We start from the raw sequence: 19,143 nt of genomic DNA, 5'->3' as shown, positions 1-19,143 counted from the left end.
ATTGTCACATTTCTTTAGGGGAAAAAATAGTATTTTTAAGAAATCCATCTTTAAAGTGCTTTCTATTTTGCTGCCTTTTAAGCTCATTTGAACACTAAAAATATTTTAAACTAATATTGAACCCATTTCAGATTTCATCCTCAAGCTGTAAACACTCCAACTGGAACCAGGAGCATCTGGAAGCATTCTAGGTGTTATCACCTGGGCTGAAGCTAATCACCTGGGCCAGGACACCCTCGGGGCTGCCTTTAAAAAATCGATTTCTTTAATTACTTAAATGCGTAGTTCACTCACATAGTTGAAAAATCAGAGGATACAAAACTGTAGAGTGAGAGCCCACATCCTTCCCTCCCCTTGGTCCCCCAAGTAACCACTGTGAGTAGATTGTGCTGTCCCCCGGGGCTTATCTCTTCAAGCAGACAGCCTGTTCCTAGCTCCCTTACCCGCTTCCTGCCTTTTCCTTCTTACTGGAGGTAGCGTCCTATCTGCATTGTTGTGTACCTGTACATAGCAGCACTTGGAGAGCGTCCTCATTATCTCTTTCTATACTTGCTAGTTTTTCATTATGTGAGATGTGCCATGATTGGTTTAATCTGCTCCCCACTGATGGACATTTAGGTTATTTCCGATCTTGTCCCCTCACAAACAGTGCTTTAATCAGTAGTTCTGCACAGTATATATATATATGTAACAGATTCCTAAGAGTGGAGTTAATGATTAAAGGGAATATGCATTTGTAATTTTGATTGCATCATCAAATTGTCCTCCAGGAACGTGTATGTTGGTGGAAGCTTTAAAAGGAGCACACTTAGAGCCAGCATAGACATCCCTGGATATTTCGTGTATTTTAGTTATTAGAATAGTTGATGAATACTTAGGTTATTTTTCTGCTTGTAATTCTTTATCATTTTGTGCCTCTCAGTTGCTTGTGATTTACCTATGATTTTGTGGTATACTTTTTTTTTTCCTTTAAGACTTTATTTTAGTGTACTTGCAGGTTCATAGCAAAACTGAAGGAAGGTACAGAGATTTCCCATATACTCCCTGTCCCCACACATGCATAGCCTCCCCCATTATCAGCATCCCCCATCAGAATGGTACATTTGGTATAACTGATGAACCTACATCGATACATCATAATTACCCAGAGTCCATAGTTTACCTTAGGGCACGTTCTGTGTACATATATGGACAAATATGCAGTGGCATGTATCCATCATTATAATATCATACAGAATATTTTCACTGTCCTTAAAATCCCCTGTGCTTCACCTAGTCATCACCCCCACCCCAAACAAACTCCTGGCAGTCATTGATTATTTTTACTGTCTCCGTAGTTTTGCCTTTTCCAGAATGTCATATAGTTGAAATTATATAGTATGTAGTCTTTTCACATTGGCTTCTTTCACTTAGTAATATGCATTTAAGGTTCCTCCGTGTTTTTTCATGGCCTGATAACTCATTTCTTTTTAGTGCTGAATGATATTCCATGTTGGTTTACTTTTTGGACTTAATGCATTCATTTCCTTTTGTGGGCTCTCTTTTTTTAATTTTATTTTTTATTGAAGTGTAGTTAATTTATAGTGTTAGTTTCCAGTGTACAGCAAAGCAATTTAGTTATACATTTACATACTTTTTTTCAGATTCTTTTCTATTATAGCTTATTATAAGAAATTGAATATATTTGTGCTATACAGTAGGTCCTCATTGTTTATCTGTTTTATATATAGTAATGTGTATCTGTTAATCTGTGGACTCTCTTACAGACTACACACTTCCCTGTGTTGTACACTGAATTCTCTTAAGTCCAAAAGAAGGTCTCTCCACTTTCTCCTGACTTGGTGTTGCCTGCCAGCTGAAGCTCCCAGCATTTGGTCAGAGGACCCAGTCTCTGGGTGTTTGCTTGCTTGTACTTATGCTGTGGCTGGGTAGTCTGAGGTGGTCGAGCACCTGCGGTTAGGGGTTGCTTCTGCAGAGGTTGAAATCTAGCTCAGCCTCCACATTCCTTCTCCTCTAGGAATTTTAATTGGGTTGCAGGATTGGATAGGCAGTGCCTCGCCCAAGTCCCAGTGCCCCTTTCAGCCATGGGGGTGGAGAACAGTGAACCCCTTTCTGCTCCCTCTGATCCAAATTATCTGGTTGCTATTTAGGACTGTTGGGTGGTTTACAGTTGGTTGAGTGGTGGCTGCTGCTGTGACAGCACCTTCTTTCCCACCTCTTTCCCAGGAAGGTTTTTTTTTTCCATCCTTCAGACATGAGGGGAGGCAGCAAACCAGATTTAGGAAACTAAATTGTCCTAGCTGTCTGGAAATGGCACTCCTGGGAACTTCTAAGTGCATCGGATGAAGATAAGAGGCTGGCTGTGATTACAGAACTCTGATAGTTGAGGATCCAGCATGGCATAGAACTTCCTTCCACTCAGGACTGTCTTATAATCCTTGGTGGGCAGACTTTTAAACAGACCTCAAGTAAGCCTGGTCAGCCCTGCACAGAGTGAAGGCCGGGGAGCAGGGACTTGCTCCCGCTGAGGAGGGCCTGGGAGGAGGTGGCTTCCCCAGCTAAGCCACTTTGACTCTTGAGCAGATAGTGATCTTGAGAAGGGCATATTGTTGTTTTTGAGTATACTATCACTGTTCAGAATAAAGTAAAACCTCATTATTCTGTACTAATTTATGTATCTGCATGAAAGAAGCTTTTAGAAGGAATCAGAAGATTTTAGAAGGAATTTGCTCTAATGATTTCCTAATAGTTATTATAAAAATAAATATAGGTTAGATGTCTTTTAGGAACTTGATTAAATGCCTAGGTTAAATTTATTAATGGCATAAATGCTAATGATAAAACGTTGCACTTTTTTTGTTAAAATTTTTAAATTTTAATTCTCCATTGTTGGAGAGTTGTTCTATTACTTATTTACACAATCCTCAAGAATTTTCAAAGCAAAGTAAGCTTTAATTCTAGTAGAATTGTCGCAGGTGATTAGGGCTTTACCATACTTAAAATATGATCATTGGCATGAACTCTGTACCAGGCATGGGGTGCCACGTCCTTGATGTGCATGTGTTGTTCAGTCCTTGTGGCAGCTTTGGAAGATGGGGCAGTGACAACGATAATAATGATTGATATTTATTGAGTCATTTCTACATGCCAGGCTAAGTGCTATATACACACTGTATGATTTAGTTCTTTCACCAGTGATGGTAGAGGCAGGTCCTATTTTCGTTTCCAGTTTAGAGCTGCAGAAGCATACATAGGGAGGAGGTGGTAGTAAGTGACAGAGATGGACCTGAGTTAAGACCTGACTGGGTATACTGTTTTCTCACTACCCTAGACTGTGCTTCCTGTGTTGGCAGTGTGTAAAGAGTAATATATTAATAAATGCACCAAAGAGGTCTAGAATGATCTCCAGGTCATCTAAGACTTATAACCCCGTGAAAGTGTCTACCATTTTAGGATTCCTCATCTTTGGTTGTGAGCTTTTTTGGGATGCATTGCCCTTTTGGGGTCAGGCTTTTTTGATTCCAATTTTGATTTAGGAATTAAATTCTTTTTGTAAATTTTTCCAGGGTTGATGAATAAAAGTGCTTATTAGCTTTTGAAAGGTTTAAGAGATACATTTAAGTAGTCATGGTTATGGAACGAGTGATGCCAAAGAAAATCTAGATAAGATACGAAAAAAATTAAAGAAGCAGACCTTTTTCATAGGGAATAAGGGCTGCAGAGAGACAAAGGGACTGGAGGGCGGTGGGGAAGAGATGGTATCTGTAGGAGGGGAGTTTCGTGCTCAGAAGTAGAGAAACATGAACACAAAACAGCATTTAAACTCTTACGTAGATAATGTCTCACACTACCATCTCTCATTTGACCCTGTGCCATTTAATTGTTGCATCAACCACAGGATTGAGGGTCATTGATGGTGGAGTGTAGCCAGAGAGTGAAATAGATGTGGCTGGTTTCCTGGAAGATAGAGAGGCAGCAGGAAGAGGTGTGAAGAGAGAGATGAGTAGAGCAGTAACATTTCAAGAGAATTCATTACCCAATTTTATTCTCTTTGTTTCTGTTTTAAGAAAGTGGTAATAAATGTTAAGATTACTACTTGATATCTTTGGCTAGACAAGTAACTTGTTAAAATTGATAATGTGTATCCTCTGTAACTGTGATTCATTCACTCATTCATACTGATGTTTGTTGAGGGCCTCATACATGCTAAGCATTGTGTGGTAGGTGCTGGGTAGACAGGCTCTCTGCTTTCATGGTCCTTACAACCTCGTGAGTTATAACAGGAAATTGGTAGTATGTCTGTAGAGTGTGGGAGAGTTCATCCTTCTGGCCAATACAGAATGTGAGAAACTGGTTTGTACATGTTTTGACAGAAAAATCAGTTCTATTAATACAGAGAATTTGGGGCTCTGGATGTAATTCAGAGGAGCAGATAAGGTACTATGATAGAAAGAGGAGAATTTAGAAAACCTGAGGGAAGATGTGTTTTCTGGATGATTTGTTTAGCTGATGCATTTGAAAAAAAATCTCTTCAAACAAAACTGTTTTCAGATGTTATTGGCTGGCTGGACAGTAGTGGTTAGTCACTTGCCAGGTATTTGATTATGTAAAATGGAAAGCCTTTTTTAGTTTACTTGATAATAGTTCATCCCTTGTTTAAGGTGAAATACTGCTGATAATGATGAATAAGAGTGGGTCTTACAGCAAGTGTGGGATTGGATTCCATTTGTCTTTGAGTGTTTAGAAGTGGTTGTCCCTTGGAACGAGGTTTCAGTGTATAGTCTAGAAGGGGAACGGCCCTTGTGGTCTGTGCAGTGAAGACCTTCTGTTCCTGAGGCAGGCTGAGTTTGGTGACTTTTTCCCTCCTTAGCTGCTGCTGTGGGCGCCCCATCCTTGTATGAGTGTGATAGAGACTGGGGGCTTGTAGCTTTCCTCAGGTCAGCTAATTGAAGGGGGCTCAAGGTCCTGGGTGGCAGCCAGGAGGCCTCCAGAGAGAGAACATTCCTGTTCCTGGCTGTGAAAGTTTGACAGGCCGTTTGCTGTTTGTGTGTGAGGGGCTTGTTTCCTGCTAAAGGTGAACCCCTGGAAGCGGGGTGTCTGCAAATCTTACTCAGCCTCAGCTTTGCTCTCTCCTGAGTCCAACCACTGGTAACTTGATGGAGAGAAGGAAATTTACCTGGGATTGGAAGTGGTGGCATTCAGTCTTGAATTTTAGAACTTCCGATGATTCAGATTGGTATTGCCCAACCTATGTGTTGGGACACTTGGTGTGTAGAAAGCATAGCTGTGTTATATTGCAATAGCCCAGCTTTCCTGCTTCAATCTCCTTTGTCAACTAGAAAGAAGGGAAAATTGACAGTAATGGTGAGAAAAAGGGTGATGGCGTGGGTATGGATATGCCTTCCGCAAGCCCTATGCAGCCCCTCTTGTCTTTTAAAAAAGCTGTATCTTGTATGTGTGGTTGTCTACATGTTCGTATGTGTTTGGACTGGTAGGTGAGGACATAGCAGAATTAGTCAACCCTTTTTGCACCCAAAGAGCTGTGAGATGTACTTGGACTGAAACAGGATGAGAAAGAGTGGTCAAGATGGACAAAATGTGGCAGACCAGTAAAATCCAAAAATGAGCCCAAGACATAATGCCCTGCTACAACCAGAAAAGTTGCACGTGCATTTGGACAAGAGTAATGAGAGTAAACCATAAAAGAGAACAGATAAATTTGAGAGTGGCAGCATGGTGGGTGAATTTTTAAAGATAAGAAAGTTTTTGTGCGGGACAGAAGAAAACAGCCGTGTCTGTGGCACAAAACTCTCCGTTCCTGCATTCATCAGTTGCTCTGTGATACTGTTGTCCCTGCTCTACAGTTGAGGCTGTTAAGACAGAGTTTGCCCAAGGACACAGCTGATTGATTCCACCAGGATTTGAACTCATGTGTTTCACTTCCAAGTGTTATTTTGCCATTTCCGGTTCCAGTTCCTGTACTGGACTAGGGACCCTGGCTTGGACCCTGCTGTATTTAAGTGTTTTTCTGGCTTTGCCTGCTATTGTTCTGGCCTGTCTCCCCTCTCCTAGGAAAAGTGCTTCTTCAGGACACTTGGAAGAGCCAGTCAAGGGAGTGTCAGCAGGTCTTCCAAACTTTTAATGTGAAGTATTTGGAGCTCAGTTCCTTCTGGTTTACAGTGCTTGACACCAGCTCTTCATCCCCTCCGCGGCAAATAGGAAGGAAACCTGATCTCCAGCATGATGGCTTCCATTTTCTGATATAGATGAAGTTTCATTTTTACGTTCATAGGCCAAGAAGCATTGCGTTAAATATATACACAATGCTGATTTAAAAAAAAAAAGAATGCTGGACAAAAACATGTGTATATGTGGACAGAACCTGGAAGTCAACAAACAAAAATGTTAGTTATGTTTGAAGGTTGTTCTTGCTTTATTTCATGTGGCCTTTGTATCTGGAGACCTCAGTGAACCTCCAGATTCAGGACAATACAATAGGATAAAAGCTGCGGAATGGAACACACAAAGCCACGTGGAAATACAGAAGCTGGGTCATTGCCAGTAGCAAGCCCTGGTTCTCTCCGAGCTGGCTGCTGTATCCAGGAGTCAAGTCTGTTGTCTTTTCATAATTAAGTGTCTTGTAACCATGAGGAAGCAACCCCAAATTGAGGGACATTCTACAAAAATTGTAGAGTTATGAAAGACAGTCTGAAGAACCTTTGTAGAATAAAATAAAAGACAAAGACATGACAGCTCAGTGTACTGGGATCCTGAATTGAATTTTGGATCAGGAAAAATAAACGTGATAAAGGGCGTTATTGGGACAACTGGCCAGATTTGAATAAGGACAATCAGTACGTTAAGTATTGTATCAATGGTAAATTTCCTGAATTTGATAAATGTACCGTGTTTGTGTAAAGGGTGTCCTTAGGAGGCACATAGTGAAACACTTGGGAGGAAAGGCTCATACTGTCTGCATCTACTCTCACGGGCAAAACAGAGTGTGTGTATCCACTTGCAAGAAGTATGTAATTCCTTACAGTCAAGCAGGAAGACGTAGGTATTTGTTAGAGGTGGTGTATGAGGCATGTATGTACTGAGAACTTGGGAGGCTGAAGGGAGAGACTAGTCAGTTCTGCAGGGGTGCCCTATAGAAGGTCTCCTTAGTCACCGTTTCATTTGAGGGAGGGCTGGACATGGGATTTTCTAGACTGAGAGAGAGCGCATCTCCAAGAAAGATTGCTGACCGTGGGACAGCTGGCTGTGTTATGGCTGGAAGGTAGCGTACATCGGGAGGTACAGGGGAAGCAGGGCTGGGAAGGGAGCAGGGGCTGCACACTGAGGGCCTCAGGTGCCATATGAAGAGCTTGAACTTCATCTGCAGACACGATGGAGATACCAAGATGCCTTTAGCTGCAAGTTCCGTAAAACTCCAGCTAGCATGGCTTAAATGATAGGGACTGTATTTTCTCTTGTGACAAGAAATCTGAAGATAGGAGAGCTCCCAGGGTTGGATAATTCAGCCTAGAGATGGCTTCACAGACACAGGAGTATGTTTTGCCGTAGCCATCCTTAGTATGTGAGCCGCGTCTCCTCCTGATTGAAGAGGGTCACCACAGTTCCAGGATGAAGTCTAGTGAAGGAAAGGAACATCTCTTTATGCCTTACAATTAGGAAGGAAAACCTTTTCCAGAATGGTCTTGGCCACCTTGCCTTCAGTTCTTTTAGCTGCTGGGATTGTGTCACCTGCAAAGGGAAGGTGATTGTGGTGGTTCTTGCTGCTTGGCTAGGACCCTTCCTGAAAGGAACACCCAGGGTAGCCAGCTGAGGGGGTTGTCGGGGAAGCCGTCATGAGGGTCTGCACCATGGAGAAAACAATTTTCAATTTTCGAAAAGTGGGGATGGGATGCCAATGTGCTGGCTGTGTTAGATTTTTTTAAAAAGGCACATACACACGTCACCCCAACATTTTACCAGTATGACTCTGTTTTTGGCAAGTTGCTTTCCAGCTACTGCCCACATGCACATAATTTAGTTCTAATCATACTCTGTACCATTTTGTGTACAGTTTGCATTTGCATGTTTTTACATAAGTTTTCCTATATTTCTACAGTCTTTATAATTATTTTAATAAATATATAATATTTTATAGTATTAGGCAGCAATTTAGTAAACCTCTGTTGTTGGATAACAGCAGTAATAATAGCCAATACATCCTGAGCACTTCCCACCCACAGGCACTTTTGAAGTACTTTACATCTGTTAACTCATTTAGTCCTCACAGCAGCCCTCTGAGGTGTAGCAGCCGTTATCACTCCCAGTTTCCAGATGAGGGAACTGAGGCACAGAAAGTCTTAAGTATGGGGGCAGTGGGTATAGCTCAGTGGTAGAGTGCACATCCAACATGCACAAGGTCCTGGGTTCAATCCCCAGTACCTTCATTAAAAACAACAACAACAACAACAACAACAACAACAACAACAACAACAACAACAAAAGTCTAAGTGACTTACCCAAGGACACACAGCTAATAAGTGAGGAGCTAGAAGCAGAGCTGGTGTTCAAATGCAGACAGTCTGGGCCTAGAGTCTGCAATGACCACTAGGTAAACTGCCTCTGGGTATTGTTTGCACTTGTTTTGATGTTACAGATCATTCTGTGATGAATATATTTCTACATACTTGTGCTTTGCACATGCACACATAGCCAGGTTGTTGTGGGTTGAACAATGCATGGTCAGTGAGGGACTAGAGATGACATATGTAGGCCTCATTAGAGAAGCGTTACTCTGAGAGGGACCAGAAAAAAAGAGTGGCTTCAATTTTCATGTCTGATTACCAGGAAGGGTCTATTTTGTTTACTGCTTTATCCTCCTTTGTGATACTTGCCTGCTTATGTCCTTAGTATGTTTATTCCTGGAAGTCAGTGAGCTTCACATCTTTCGTTGAGATTGATTTTAACCCCTTCTGTATAATTCAAGTATTTTCCTTTACTTCTAACTATTTTTAGTTTCTGTGTATGTCTTTATTTTTATTTCCTGTAGCTTTAACACTTTGAGAAATCTCATTTTCTATTAAGGCTAGTTTTGGTGGTGGTCGGGGGGGGGGTTGTTGTTTGGGTTTTTTTTTTGATAATTTGCCTTTTAAATACATAATCACTTAAAGTTAAGCTTTAATGTCCCCAAATTGCTACTCACTAACCTGATGCCCAGTTACTTTTTTACACACATGCATTCTTAAAAGCATTTTAACATCATAATTCAGTGAATTTAACTTTCTGTTATTTTCCTTTAACTTGTACATCTGTGTTTGCCTTATACCACACTATTTAATATTTAGAGTATACAATCAAATCTGTTCTCTTAGTCTTCCTCTCATCTCTATTCAACGTTCCCTTCTTCAGAATTTGAAAAATATTCTTCCTGTTTTATTTTCCTGAATGAACTTTCAAATCACTTTGTCATTACTCTTAAGACATCTGGTGTTCCGTGTTAAATGCCCCTTTAGGTTAAGATCATAGTAACATGTGATAGTTGGTGAGCTATTATAGTTACTTAGTTTCTCATTTCCATTTCTGTTTGATTTCTAGATTTTGGATCATTGTTTGACTTGGAAAATGATCTTCCTGATGAGCTGATCCCCAATGGAGGAGAATTAGGCCTTTTAAACAGTGGGAACCTTGTTCCAGATGCTGCTTCCAAACATAAACAACTGTCAGAGCTTCTACGAGGAGGCAGCAGCTCTAACATCAACCCAGGAATAGGAAATGTGAGCGCCAGCAGTCCTGTGCAGCAAGGCCTTGGAGGCCAGGCCCAAGGGCAGCCGAACAGTGCGACTATGGCCGGTCTGGGTGCCATGGGCAAGAGCCCTCTGAACCAGGGAGATTCTTCAGCCCCTACCCTGCCTAAACAGGCAGCCAGCACCTCCGGGCCCACTCCCCCTGCTTCCCAAGCACTGAATCCGCAAGCACAAAAGCAAGTGGGGCTGGTGACCAGCAGCCCTGCCACATCACAGACGGGACCTGGGATCTGCATGAATGCTAACTTTAACCAGACCCATCCAGGCCTCCTCAATAGCAACTCTGGCCATAGTTTGATGAACCAGGCCCAGCAAGGGCAGGCGCAAGTCATGAATGGATCTCTTGGGGCTGCTGGTAGAGGAAGGGGAGCTGGAATGCCATACCCTGCTCCGGCCATGCAGGGGGCCACGAGCAGTGTGCTGGCCGAGACATTAACACAGGTTTCGCCACAAATGACCAGTCATGCGGGACTGAACACAGCTCAGGCCGGAGGCATGACCAAGGTAAGTGAGCTCCAGTGCTTTGACTGCTTCCTGCTGACCGGGGGTACATTCCTCTCCTCCTTCAGGCTTTCCTCCTGCCCCTCCCGCTTGTAAGAGATGAGTTTGGTATTGAGAGCCCTTCTTTCCAGGATGCAGATCTCTGCCCCGTGTCTTTAAAATGGGAATTCTTAAAGAAGTCAATGGTAGGATAGCCTGCACGTCAGACAGTTGAAAAATAGGGAATGAGTTTGGAGTGACAGCCAGTTTTCAGCCTCTGAGGAAAGTGTGAAAATAGGACCACATGGCTGAAAGAGGCAGCTTCTGCTGGGAATCAGCTTTTGCTTGCATCTGTGAATCCAGTAAAGGCTTTTTACCTCCACTTCTCCCAGCTGACCAAGTTCTTACTCTGTATGCCCTACTCTTTTTACAACCAACTAGTAAAGTGTTTGTGCTTACAGTCTCCAGTTTACCAGCGAAGAAGCTGGGTTCCACGCTGGTCAGCTACCTGCCAGGGTAGTTAACGGAAGAGGTGGCATGGCAGAGCCAGGGGCAGCTCAGGCCCACAAGTCCCAGAAGAAACTCAGAGTGGTGGTTCTCAAGGTGGGGTCCCTGGACCAGCAGCATCAGCGTCACCCGGGAGCTTGCTAGAAGTGCAGAGCTACAGACTCTAGGTGCGTGAGGCCCAAGCAGGGCTGAGACCTCTGCTCCAGGGAGGAGTCTTGCAAGTGGTGCGTAGTGTAGGAACTGGATGTGGAGAAGAGGAAGGCAGATGCTGAGGGCAATAGGAGAGCAATGGGAGAATGAGAGTTGACCAGGGAATGAGTGTGTGGGCTGACCCCACCAAAGGGCCAAACACCAGGACGCGCTGAGACAGAGGCTTCTCAGCTGCAGCCTTTGGTGCCCCTGTTTCAGGCAGTATCTAATGCAGCAAATTCTAGAACAGTGAAACAGCTTGGGCTGTTCTGTGGATTTGATTAGTCCCAAATATGAGAGAGGGAGAAACAAGAGGAGAGCATGGTTTCCCCACAAGGTTGACGTGAGCATTAGGTAAGAGCCATGAACCCTGTGGCTGATTTAGGTAAGAAGATTTTCTTTTTTCTTTTAAGAAATGAAAATGAAGTAATTCCAGACATTAAAATTGCATTTACCCTGTTTTGAAGTGTTATTAAGGGGAAATGTGAACTTTAATTTTAGTTGTCTAAATTTTAATTTTAATTTCCATTTTAATTGTTTGAAGCAGGGTCTGTGTGTGCATGTGCCTTTTGGAATTGGGTTGAGAAGAGATTTCTATGGGTTTAGGGTTTATGGATAGATTGATGTTTGTTCTTTCCTAATTTATTCATCACTCTACTCCATGCCACCTAGTTACAAAAAACTATTTTTTTAACATTTTTTATTGATTTATAATCATTTTACAATGTTGTGTCAAATTCCAGTGTTCAGCACAATTTTTCAGTCATTCATGGACATATACACACTCATTGTCACATTTACAAAAAACTATTTTGGAGAATTTAAGTCATATGCAAAAATAGACATAGGACACCTGAATAATCTTAAAAATTATTGAGGGCCCCAAGGAGATTTCTTTAAAATGCGAATTATATCTGTCAACATTTGCCACATTAAATACTAAAACAGAATTTTAAAATGGAAGCACAAGCCTTTAAGCACAGTGATACCACATGCCACAGAGCCTCTGGAAAACTCCTCTGTTCTTGTGAGAGAATGAAAGCAAAAAAAGGCAAATATCTTAGTATTTTATGAAGATAATTTTGACTTTTGACCCCTAAAAGGGTCTGAGCCCCTCAGCCACACTTGGAGAGCCATTGTGTATATATACATACCCTAGGAGTTAGACTTGGCATACGTGTAAGTAAGTGAAAGTTTTCCTCATGTTTTCAGTGTCCACCAGATGTTCTCATTTCCCATGGTTGCATATGTCATGATTTGTTATTACAGATTTTTTTTCCAAAATCTGAACAACCTATATTTTGTTTAGTTGATATGGCTCTTAAGAATGTATTAAAGGGAGAGGGTATATAGCTCAGTGGTAGAGTGTGTGCCTAGCATGCATGAGGTCCTGGGTTCAATCGCCGGTACTTCCATTAAAAATAAATAAATAAACTTAATCACCTATCCCCGCCAAAGAATCTACTAAAAAAAAAAAACTACATCTCTAGAATCCTTACAATTTATTTTTTGAAGAATCTGGCTGTTTTGCTTGTTTGTTTGTTTGTTTGTTTTGTTCTGGGAGCTTCCTGCTGTCTGGGCTTTGCCGATAATGTCTTTTCGCTCCATGTTCCTCTGTCTTCCCAGGTTTTTCATTCCTTTGTACAGGGTAATTTTTCTTTCAGACAGTACTTAGTGAGTGTTCACTCTGGAAAGTAAGCCACATTAGTGTTGTGGGCAGCCACCTCTGTTCCCTGTAGGTATCCCAAAGAGGCCGATGGCGAAGGAGGGGCTGGCATTCTTGAAATGTTGTCATGGCCTTTGGTTGGGACAAAAGAACTAATAGTGGTGGACAAATAGTAGGAGCAAGAGACAAGTTCATTTTAAGCCAAATAAGATTTTAAAATGCACAAAGGGGAAAAGAAACTTTTTTAAAAAGTAATTTTGTTTTTAAAATTATTATTACAAAGGAAATACAAATTGCCCATAAAATAATTCAAAGAGTAAAAAAAGAACAGCCCTCTTTACAGATAACCACTTCTATACAGATATATTAACACACATTCTCTTTTAATACGAAATGGAATCATATTACATAAGCAACTTGATGTTTTACGTAACAGTATACTCTAGATGCCTTAACATGTCAGTGCACACAGATTTTTCCTTTTTTCCTACTGGTAGCAAAGCATTGCACTTCACGATGCATTGTAATTTCTGTACCCCTCTGGTGATGAACATTTGGACTGTTTCCAATTTTTCATTGGTACAAACACTGCTGCAGTGAATATATCCTTGTGTAGGCACATCCACGTGCCTCGTGGGCTAATTTTTTTTTTAAACACAAGGATAAAATATTTTATTAAACCACAAACATTGAAAATAAGATATAAATTGTAAAAGGAAAAAGTTTTGCTAAGAAGAGGATGAAAATTATCCAAGTTGGGTTTTTAAGGTTTTAGCTCATCTCATGGGATAAATTAAGAAAAATGAGGTTACTGGGTTGAAGACTTTGGTTAAAAGTTTTGTTTTTAGAAAGTAATCATGCACATGGTTTAACAACAAACAGGCAAATTAAAAAAAATCACTAACAGTAAGAACTGAAAATTTAATCTCCCTTAATTTTTGACCTTTGCGTCTCCCAAATTCTTTCCTGAAAGGCAGTTGCTATTTCTTATTGTCCTGCTAGAGATGATCTGTGTATATAGAGGCATAGAGAGGTAGGGGTGTGTGTGTGCACGTGTGTGTGTCTGTAGGTATCACGCCTAAGCATAAGAGAGTAGTATAGCATAACCTTGCCCTCTCTCGCTCTCCTCCTCCCCCGCCTGCCACATCACGTGTCAACGTATACATGCACCTCCTTTCTGCCCCTTAATAACGGAAGTTGGATGTCAGATAGAGCTCTCAGTCCTTCTTACTAGTTATGGTATAGTAGTAGTCCTGATTTGGCTTCATCTTTTAATTTATAGGACTAGTACCCAAATGGCTGTACATTTAGATTGTTTCCAACGTTTTGCAGATTTGACGACATTTAATTTATATATACCCCTTTGTACAGCTGAGTGTATCTGCTGGGTAAATTCTTGGGGGTGAAATTTTTGGCTGAAAGGATATTGACATTTTTAACAAGCATAGATATTGCCAAATACTCTCCAAAAACATTGTGCATATTACACCTGCATTGACGTCGAGTGAGCTCCTGTGCCCCACATTCTCACCAGTACTGATTTGCCATTCTCTTAGGGAAATTGTCTTGTAGGCATAATGTCTTTTCATTAATTCATGGGCATTTGTATTTTGCTGTTGCTCACATTTCCCCGTCAGTTTTCCTCACATTGTTTCCCATTTTTTCTTGTTGGTTTGTATTCTTAATACTCTTTGTATATTAAAAGCCAAAGTCTTTTAATGAATGAAAAATTTCCCCCCTTTTTTATTTGTTTAAGTCTGTTTTACCAGGAGAATGGCCACATAGATTTATAATATGGTAACTGGTATTTTTAAATGGATGTTTTCAGTTTTTATAGAAACAGATTTACCCATTTCTTTCTTTATGGCTTTTGGGTTTTATGTCATGTTTAGAAATGCTTTCTGTGTTCCAAAATTATGAAATATTCTCCTGTATTCTTTCCCCTATGCCTTGTGTCTTTAACTCAGAATTTATTTTGACTTGAGTGAGATACAGAGATTTAGCTGTACATTTTTTTCTCAAATTATAGTTATCCCAGTACCATTTATTTAGATATTACTAATCCAGCTTTTTTTTTTTTTCCCATGGATGTGACATTTATTTTTCACATATGCAGGGTTGGGGTCTAATTCTGGACTTCTTTCTTTTGTTTCACAGGTCTTTATTTGTTCTGTGCTGGAAACTTAGCTATCCTAGCTGTATGATTTTAATATCTGATGGAGCTAGTTGCCCTTTATTCTTTGTCAAGAATCCAGTATTTTCTTCGCTTTCCTTATAAGATACTCTTCTAGATAATGTAGTTCTTAACTGTGTCTGCACATCAAAATTACCTGGGCAGTTTTTTGTTTGTTTGTTGGTTTTTTTTTAATGTAATACTTCATCCCCCCTGCAAAACAATTAAGTCAAAATCTCTGGGGCATGGCATGAGCATTAATAGTTTATAGTTCCTCGGATGATTTCCATGGTAGCTAGGGTTGAGAACCTCTGTTCCAGATAAACTGTAGGACTATTTTTCAAATTCTTAAAAACAAACAAAAGTTGGAATTTGATTGGGGTTGTATTGAACTTTATAAATTATTTAAGGAAGAATTTGACATTTTAATAGTTTTGTGGCTTCCTGAATTGTCTTACCTTGTACATACAAGTTTTATCTTTTTATGGAGTCTAATGTTGCTCAGAAGCATACTGTAGTTTTCTCTGTATGAGTAATACACCTTTTATCTGAAGTTTGTTTCTGACTGTGTTAATGGACCAATCGTTGCTATATAGATGAGTTGTTCATTGCGTTAGCTAGGTGACTGTTCGTTTTAGTATAGGAAACATTTTGGTATATATATGTCACTTTGGTAATCTGTCCATTTTATGGAATTCTCTTATTTACTCTAATACTTTTTCAGGTGCTTCTCTGGGGTTTTCCTAGTAGACAGTTACCTTTTTGCATTACTGATACTTTTGTCTTCTCCTTGCCAGTATTTCTAACAATGTTTATGCTCTTCAGCATCCTTGTCTTGTATCTGACTTAAATAGAGACGTATGTGGTGTTTTATTATTAAGTATAATGTGGGCTTTGGTTTTTGAGTCTTGTTAAATTGGGGCATAGTCTATTCCTCATTTATTAGGTGTTGGGTTTTATCTAGTTCCCTTTTGACATCAATAGTGATTATGCTGTGATCTTTCCCTTTTGTTTTATTTATGTGACAGTTTATCTCAGTAGGTTTCCTAACATCCAGTTGAATTATTTCTCTAATTATGAAATTGAAAGTTAATGTTTGCTAAATTTTTATTTGCTAGCAACTAGAATTTTTGCTTCTCACTAATCAACAGTGAGCTTGATCTGTAGTTCTTTTTTGTGTTTTGTCAGGTTTTGGTATCAGGGTTGTGTTAATGTGGTCAGAGTTTGGAAGCTGTTTACATTTATTTACTGAAACAGTTTTGAATTTGAATGATTTTGAATGAATATGAACTTGAATTTGAATGCTTGGAAGAATTAAGAAATTTCATCTGTACTTTATGGGCCTGAAGCTTTTTCCCTAGAGAGTGACTTAAGCTCTTTGACAATACTTCCACTGTTTTCTATAGATATTGGCCCTTTTAGACTGCTAGTCTCTTGAGTCAATATATTTTTCTTTTAGAAAAGTCTAAATTTATTTTTATTCTGAGGAAAAACTCAAAATATTTAACTTTCATTTTTCACTAAAAAAATATAAAGTGGGTACTATGTATTATTCCCGTGTTACAGATTAAGAAATGGAGGCACACAGAATGGAGGGGAGAAATTTTTTCATTTTTGTTTTTAAGTCATATCGTGCCTTTTTAACATTATTGCCACCTTGTTGAAATGGCTTATGTTTTCTATTTTAAATATTTCCTTTAAGAATCACATGAAATTAGGAATGAAAAAGTGATTATAATCACATACCTTGGGAAAGTCTAAAATTATAACAATTTTTGCACGACTGTAAGTTAATTCATTTTAAAGCCTAGATAAAAAGAAGTTCTATTAAAATATAGATTGTAAGACTGATCCAAGAACAGGCTGCACAGGTTAGTGATTAAGAGACCCTTAGCCAGACCATGTGGGATCCAACCCTGGCTCTGTTGTGTTATCTTGGGACGTTACTCAACTTCCCTTCATTCCTCCATCCTTTGTGCTTCCCTTTCAATGGTAGGAAACCTGAGATGTTATCCTTTTGGTAGTATATTCTAGTTTTCTACTGAAAATAACCCAAACACTTGTCTTTTAGAGGGAAAGTAAAAAGGATATTTAAAAATAAATATAAGTGGGAATTGGAAGCCAACTCAAGTTCTTCTAGAGGTGTTAAGAGCTGTTGCTCTGCACAGAGAAGGTGGCAGAGCTGGCCAGACACTGGTAGGAAAAGGAAGGTAATGAGATGTATCTGGCCAAGAGGTCCAGAGTCTTTCTAATTCTAAGGTTGATAAATGCTTTCACCGCCTTAGAAATATTTTCAGTCTTTTCTTGTAAGTAATGAATTGGAAACATGGGACCAAAATAGTTTATATGGGTAAGCCTTCTTCATGTGAGGTTAGATTAGGGCTTATTTTTAATACGTTCTTTGGAATATCCTTCTTTTTTTAAGAAAGTGGTCAAAAACTGGGGAGCTGGCTTTCCCTGGAGCTCTCTCCCTGAGGGGTAAAGGTTTTGATTTAGATCCGGAGCCCCTGGACCCAGTGAACCAACATTTTGGTCAGATAGGATAAAGCAGTGGTTCTCAGACTTGAGATTCCAGCACAGTCACTGCAGGCTTGTTACCCTGGAGAGCTGGTCCCTCCCCAGAGTTCCTGATTCAGTAGGTATGGGGTGGGACCTGAGAATTTACATTTCTTGCCAGTTCCCAGGTGACCCTAATTTTGCTGGTCCAGGACCACACCCTGAGAGGCAGTTTGCTGAAGAAGGATTAACAGCATATAGTCAGTAAGAAATTGTAGAGCCAGATTGGCTCTTGAAGGAATGAGCGACTCACCTTCCCTATTTTGGAATGATAATTGGAAATGTCTAAAATTTAACAGCAAAGAGAAATAATACTGTACATTTGTCTAATATTTTTCTTTTTTTATGTAATAACATCTGATCCTTGAAATGCAAAGAAAATAAAGACTTTTTTCTTAAGTAAATCCTAATTTGGCTTTTTTTTTTTAAAGATCACAATGGAAATAAATGGTCAGTTTATAGAATGATAAGACTGAAAGCTTTGAATTAATAGGGTGCTATGGGGTGATTTTATAGCTCCTTTAGGCACAGGTATTTAGTAAAAATATTAAGCAATCTGGTACCAGCTCAGTAATCTTACCATGACTTTAATGGAGAATATGTGATTCAGGATGTGCCTAACTTTCCATAATAATTATTCATGTATTTATTTCTTTCTAAAATTGCTTGAATGAGATGGTATGTGTATATTTAGTGGCTTACGCACAGGTAATACTGAGCTGCTGCCTCTGCTTCCTCCTTGTCCTGTCAGCAGCAGCTGCAGCCCAGACTGCCTTCCCCAGATGGAGTAGAGCCAAGTCTTCCAGAGCGGAGGTTGGGATCTGGAGTAAACTGCCTCCGTTCAAGTCCAGACTCCACTAGTTATTAGCTGTGGGAAAATTATGTAATCACTCTGGGTCTTAGTTGTTTGTCTTTTAAATGGGGATAATAATATTATCTGCCTTTGAGAATTGTATAGATTAAGAAGGGATAGTAATATTTAGCTCGTAGAATTGTTGTGCTGATTAAATGAGATAGTGTATGTATAGTTCTTAGCACAGTGTCTGAATTTACTGAAAAACATTCAGAGGAGACCGGTTAGTTGACTAGATAGTTTTGTTTTTGTTTTTGTTTTTTTGGCAAGGGGGAGATAACTAGGTTTTATTTATTTATTTATTTTTAGAGGAAATACTGGGGCTTGAACTCAGGACCTTGTGCATGCCAAACATGCGCTCTACCGATTGAGCTATTCCCCTCCCCTCTTTGATGCTTTCTTATATAAAGGATTTGAAGTCATCACAAGACATTGGAAGTGATAAATAGACTGCTTTTCTACTGTTTTCAGAGAATTATTTTCTGATAAAAATAGTTGATTGTGGGGGAGGGTATAGCTCAAATGGTAGAATGCATGCTTAACATGCACAAGGTCCTGGGTTCAATCCCCAGTACCTCCTCTAAAAGTAAATGAATAAATAAAACTAATTACCTTCCTCCCCCAGCCAAAAAAAAAAAAAAGTAGTTGATTGTACAAAATTTGAAAGTCTAGAGAAGAAACCATTGCCCATAATCCTATCATCCAGTTCATAATTAGTGTTAACTTTTTTATTTTCTCCCTACCAATCTTTTATCTATAATTGTGTATCTCTTTTTAAAGTCAAAGTGGGAGTCATGTATTTCTTTTTTTCAGTTACCTTTGTAACTGATTATTTTCAATAACTCAGACTGAATGAATGTTTTTCATTATAGCAACATTGAATACTTTGATTTGATAAGTCTCCAGGGTGACTACTTTGAAG

The 19,143-nt window shown here is 39.7% G+C and overlaps 1 protein-coding gene across 2 annotated transcripts in view; it reads left to right on the top strand.

The window, feature by feature from the left end:
- The window catches only part of CREBBP (CREB binding protein), a 116,920-nt gene that overhangs the window by 12,181 nt on the left and 85,596 nt on the right, over positions 1 to 19,143 (top strand). For both annotated transcript variants that reach the window (XM_072942584.1, XM_072942582.1), the window contains exon 2: positions 9,589 to 10,301. In XM_072942584.1, coding sequence (XP_072798685.1) covers positions 9,589 to 10,301 — 713 coding nt within the window. The remainder of the gene's footprint in view (positions 1 to 9,588; positions 10,302 to 19,143) is intronic.

The sequence above is a fragment of the Vicugna pacos genome, chromosome 18 (genome assembly GCF_048564905.1).
Source record: "Vicugna pacos chromosome 18, VicPac4, whole genome shotgun sequence".
NCBI lineage: Eukaryota > Metazoa > Chordata > Mammalia > Artiodactyla > Camelidae > Vicugna > Vicugna pacos.
The sequence above is the reverse complement of the archived record's forward strand: the minus strand, read 5'-3'. Positions and strand labels throughout refer to the sequence as shown.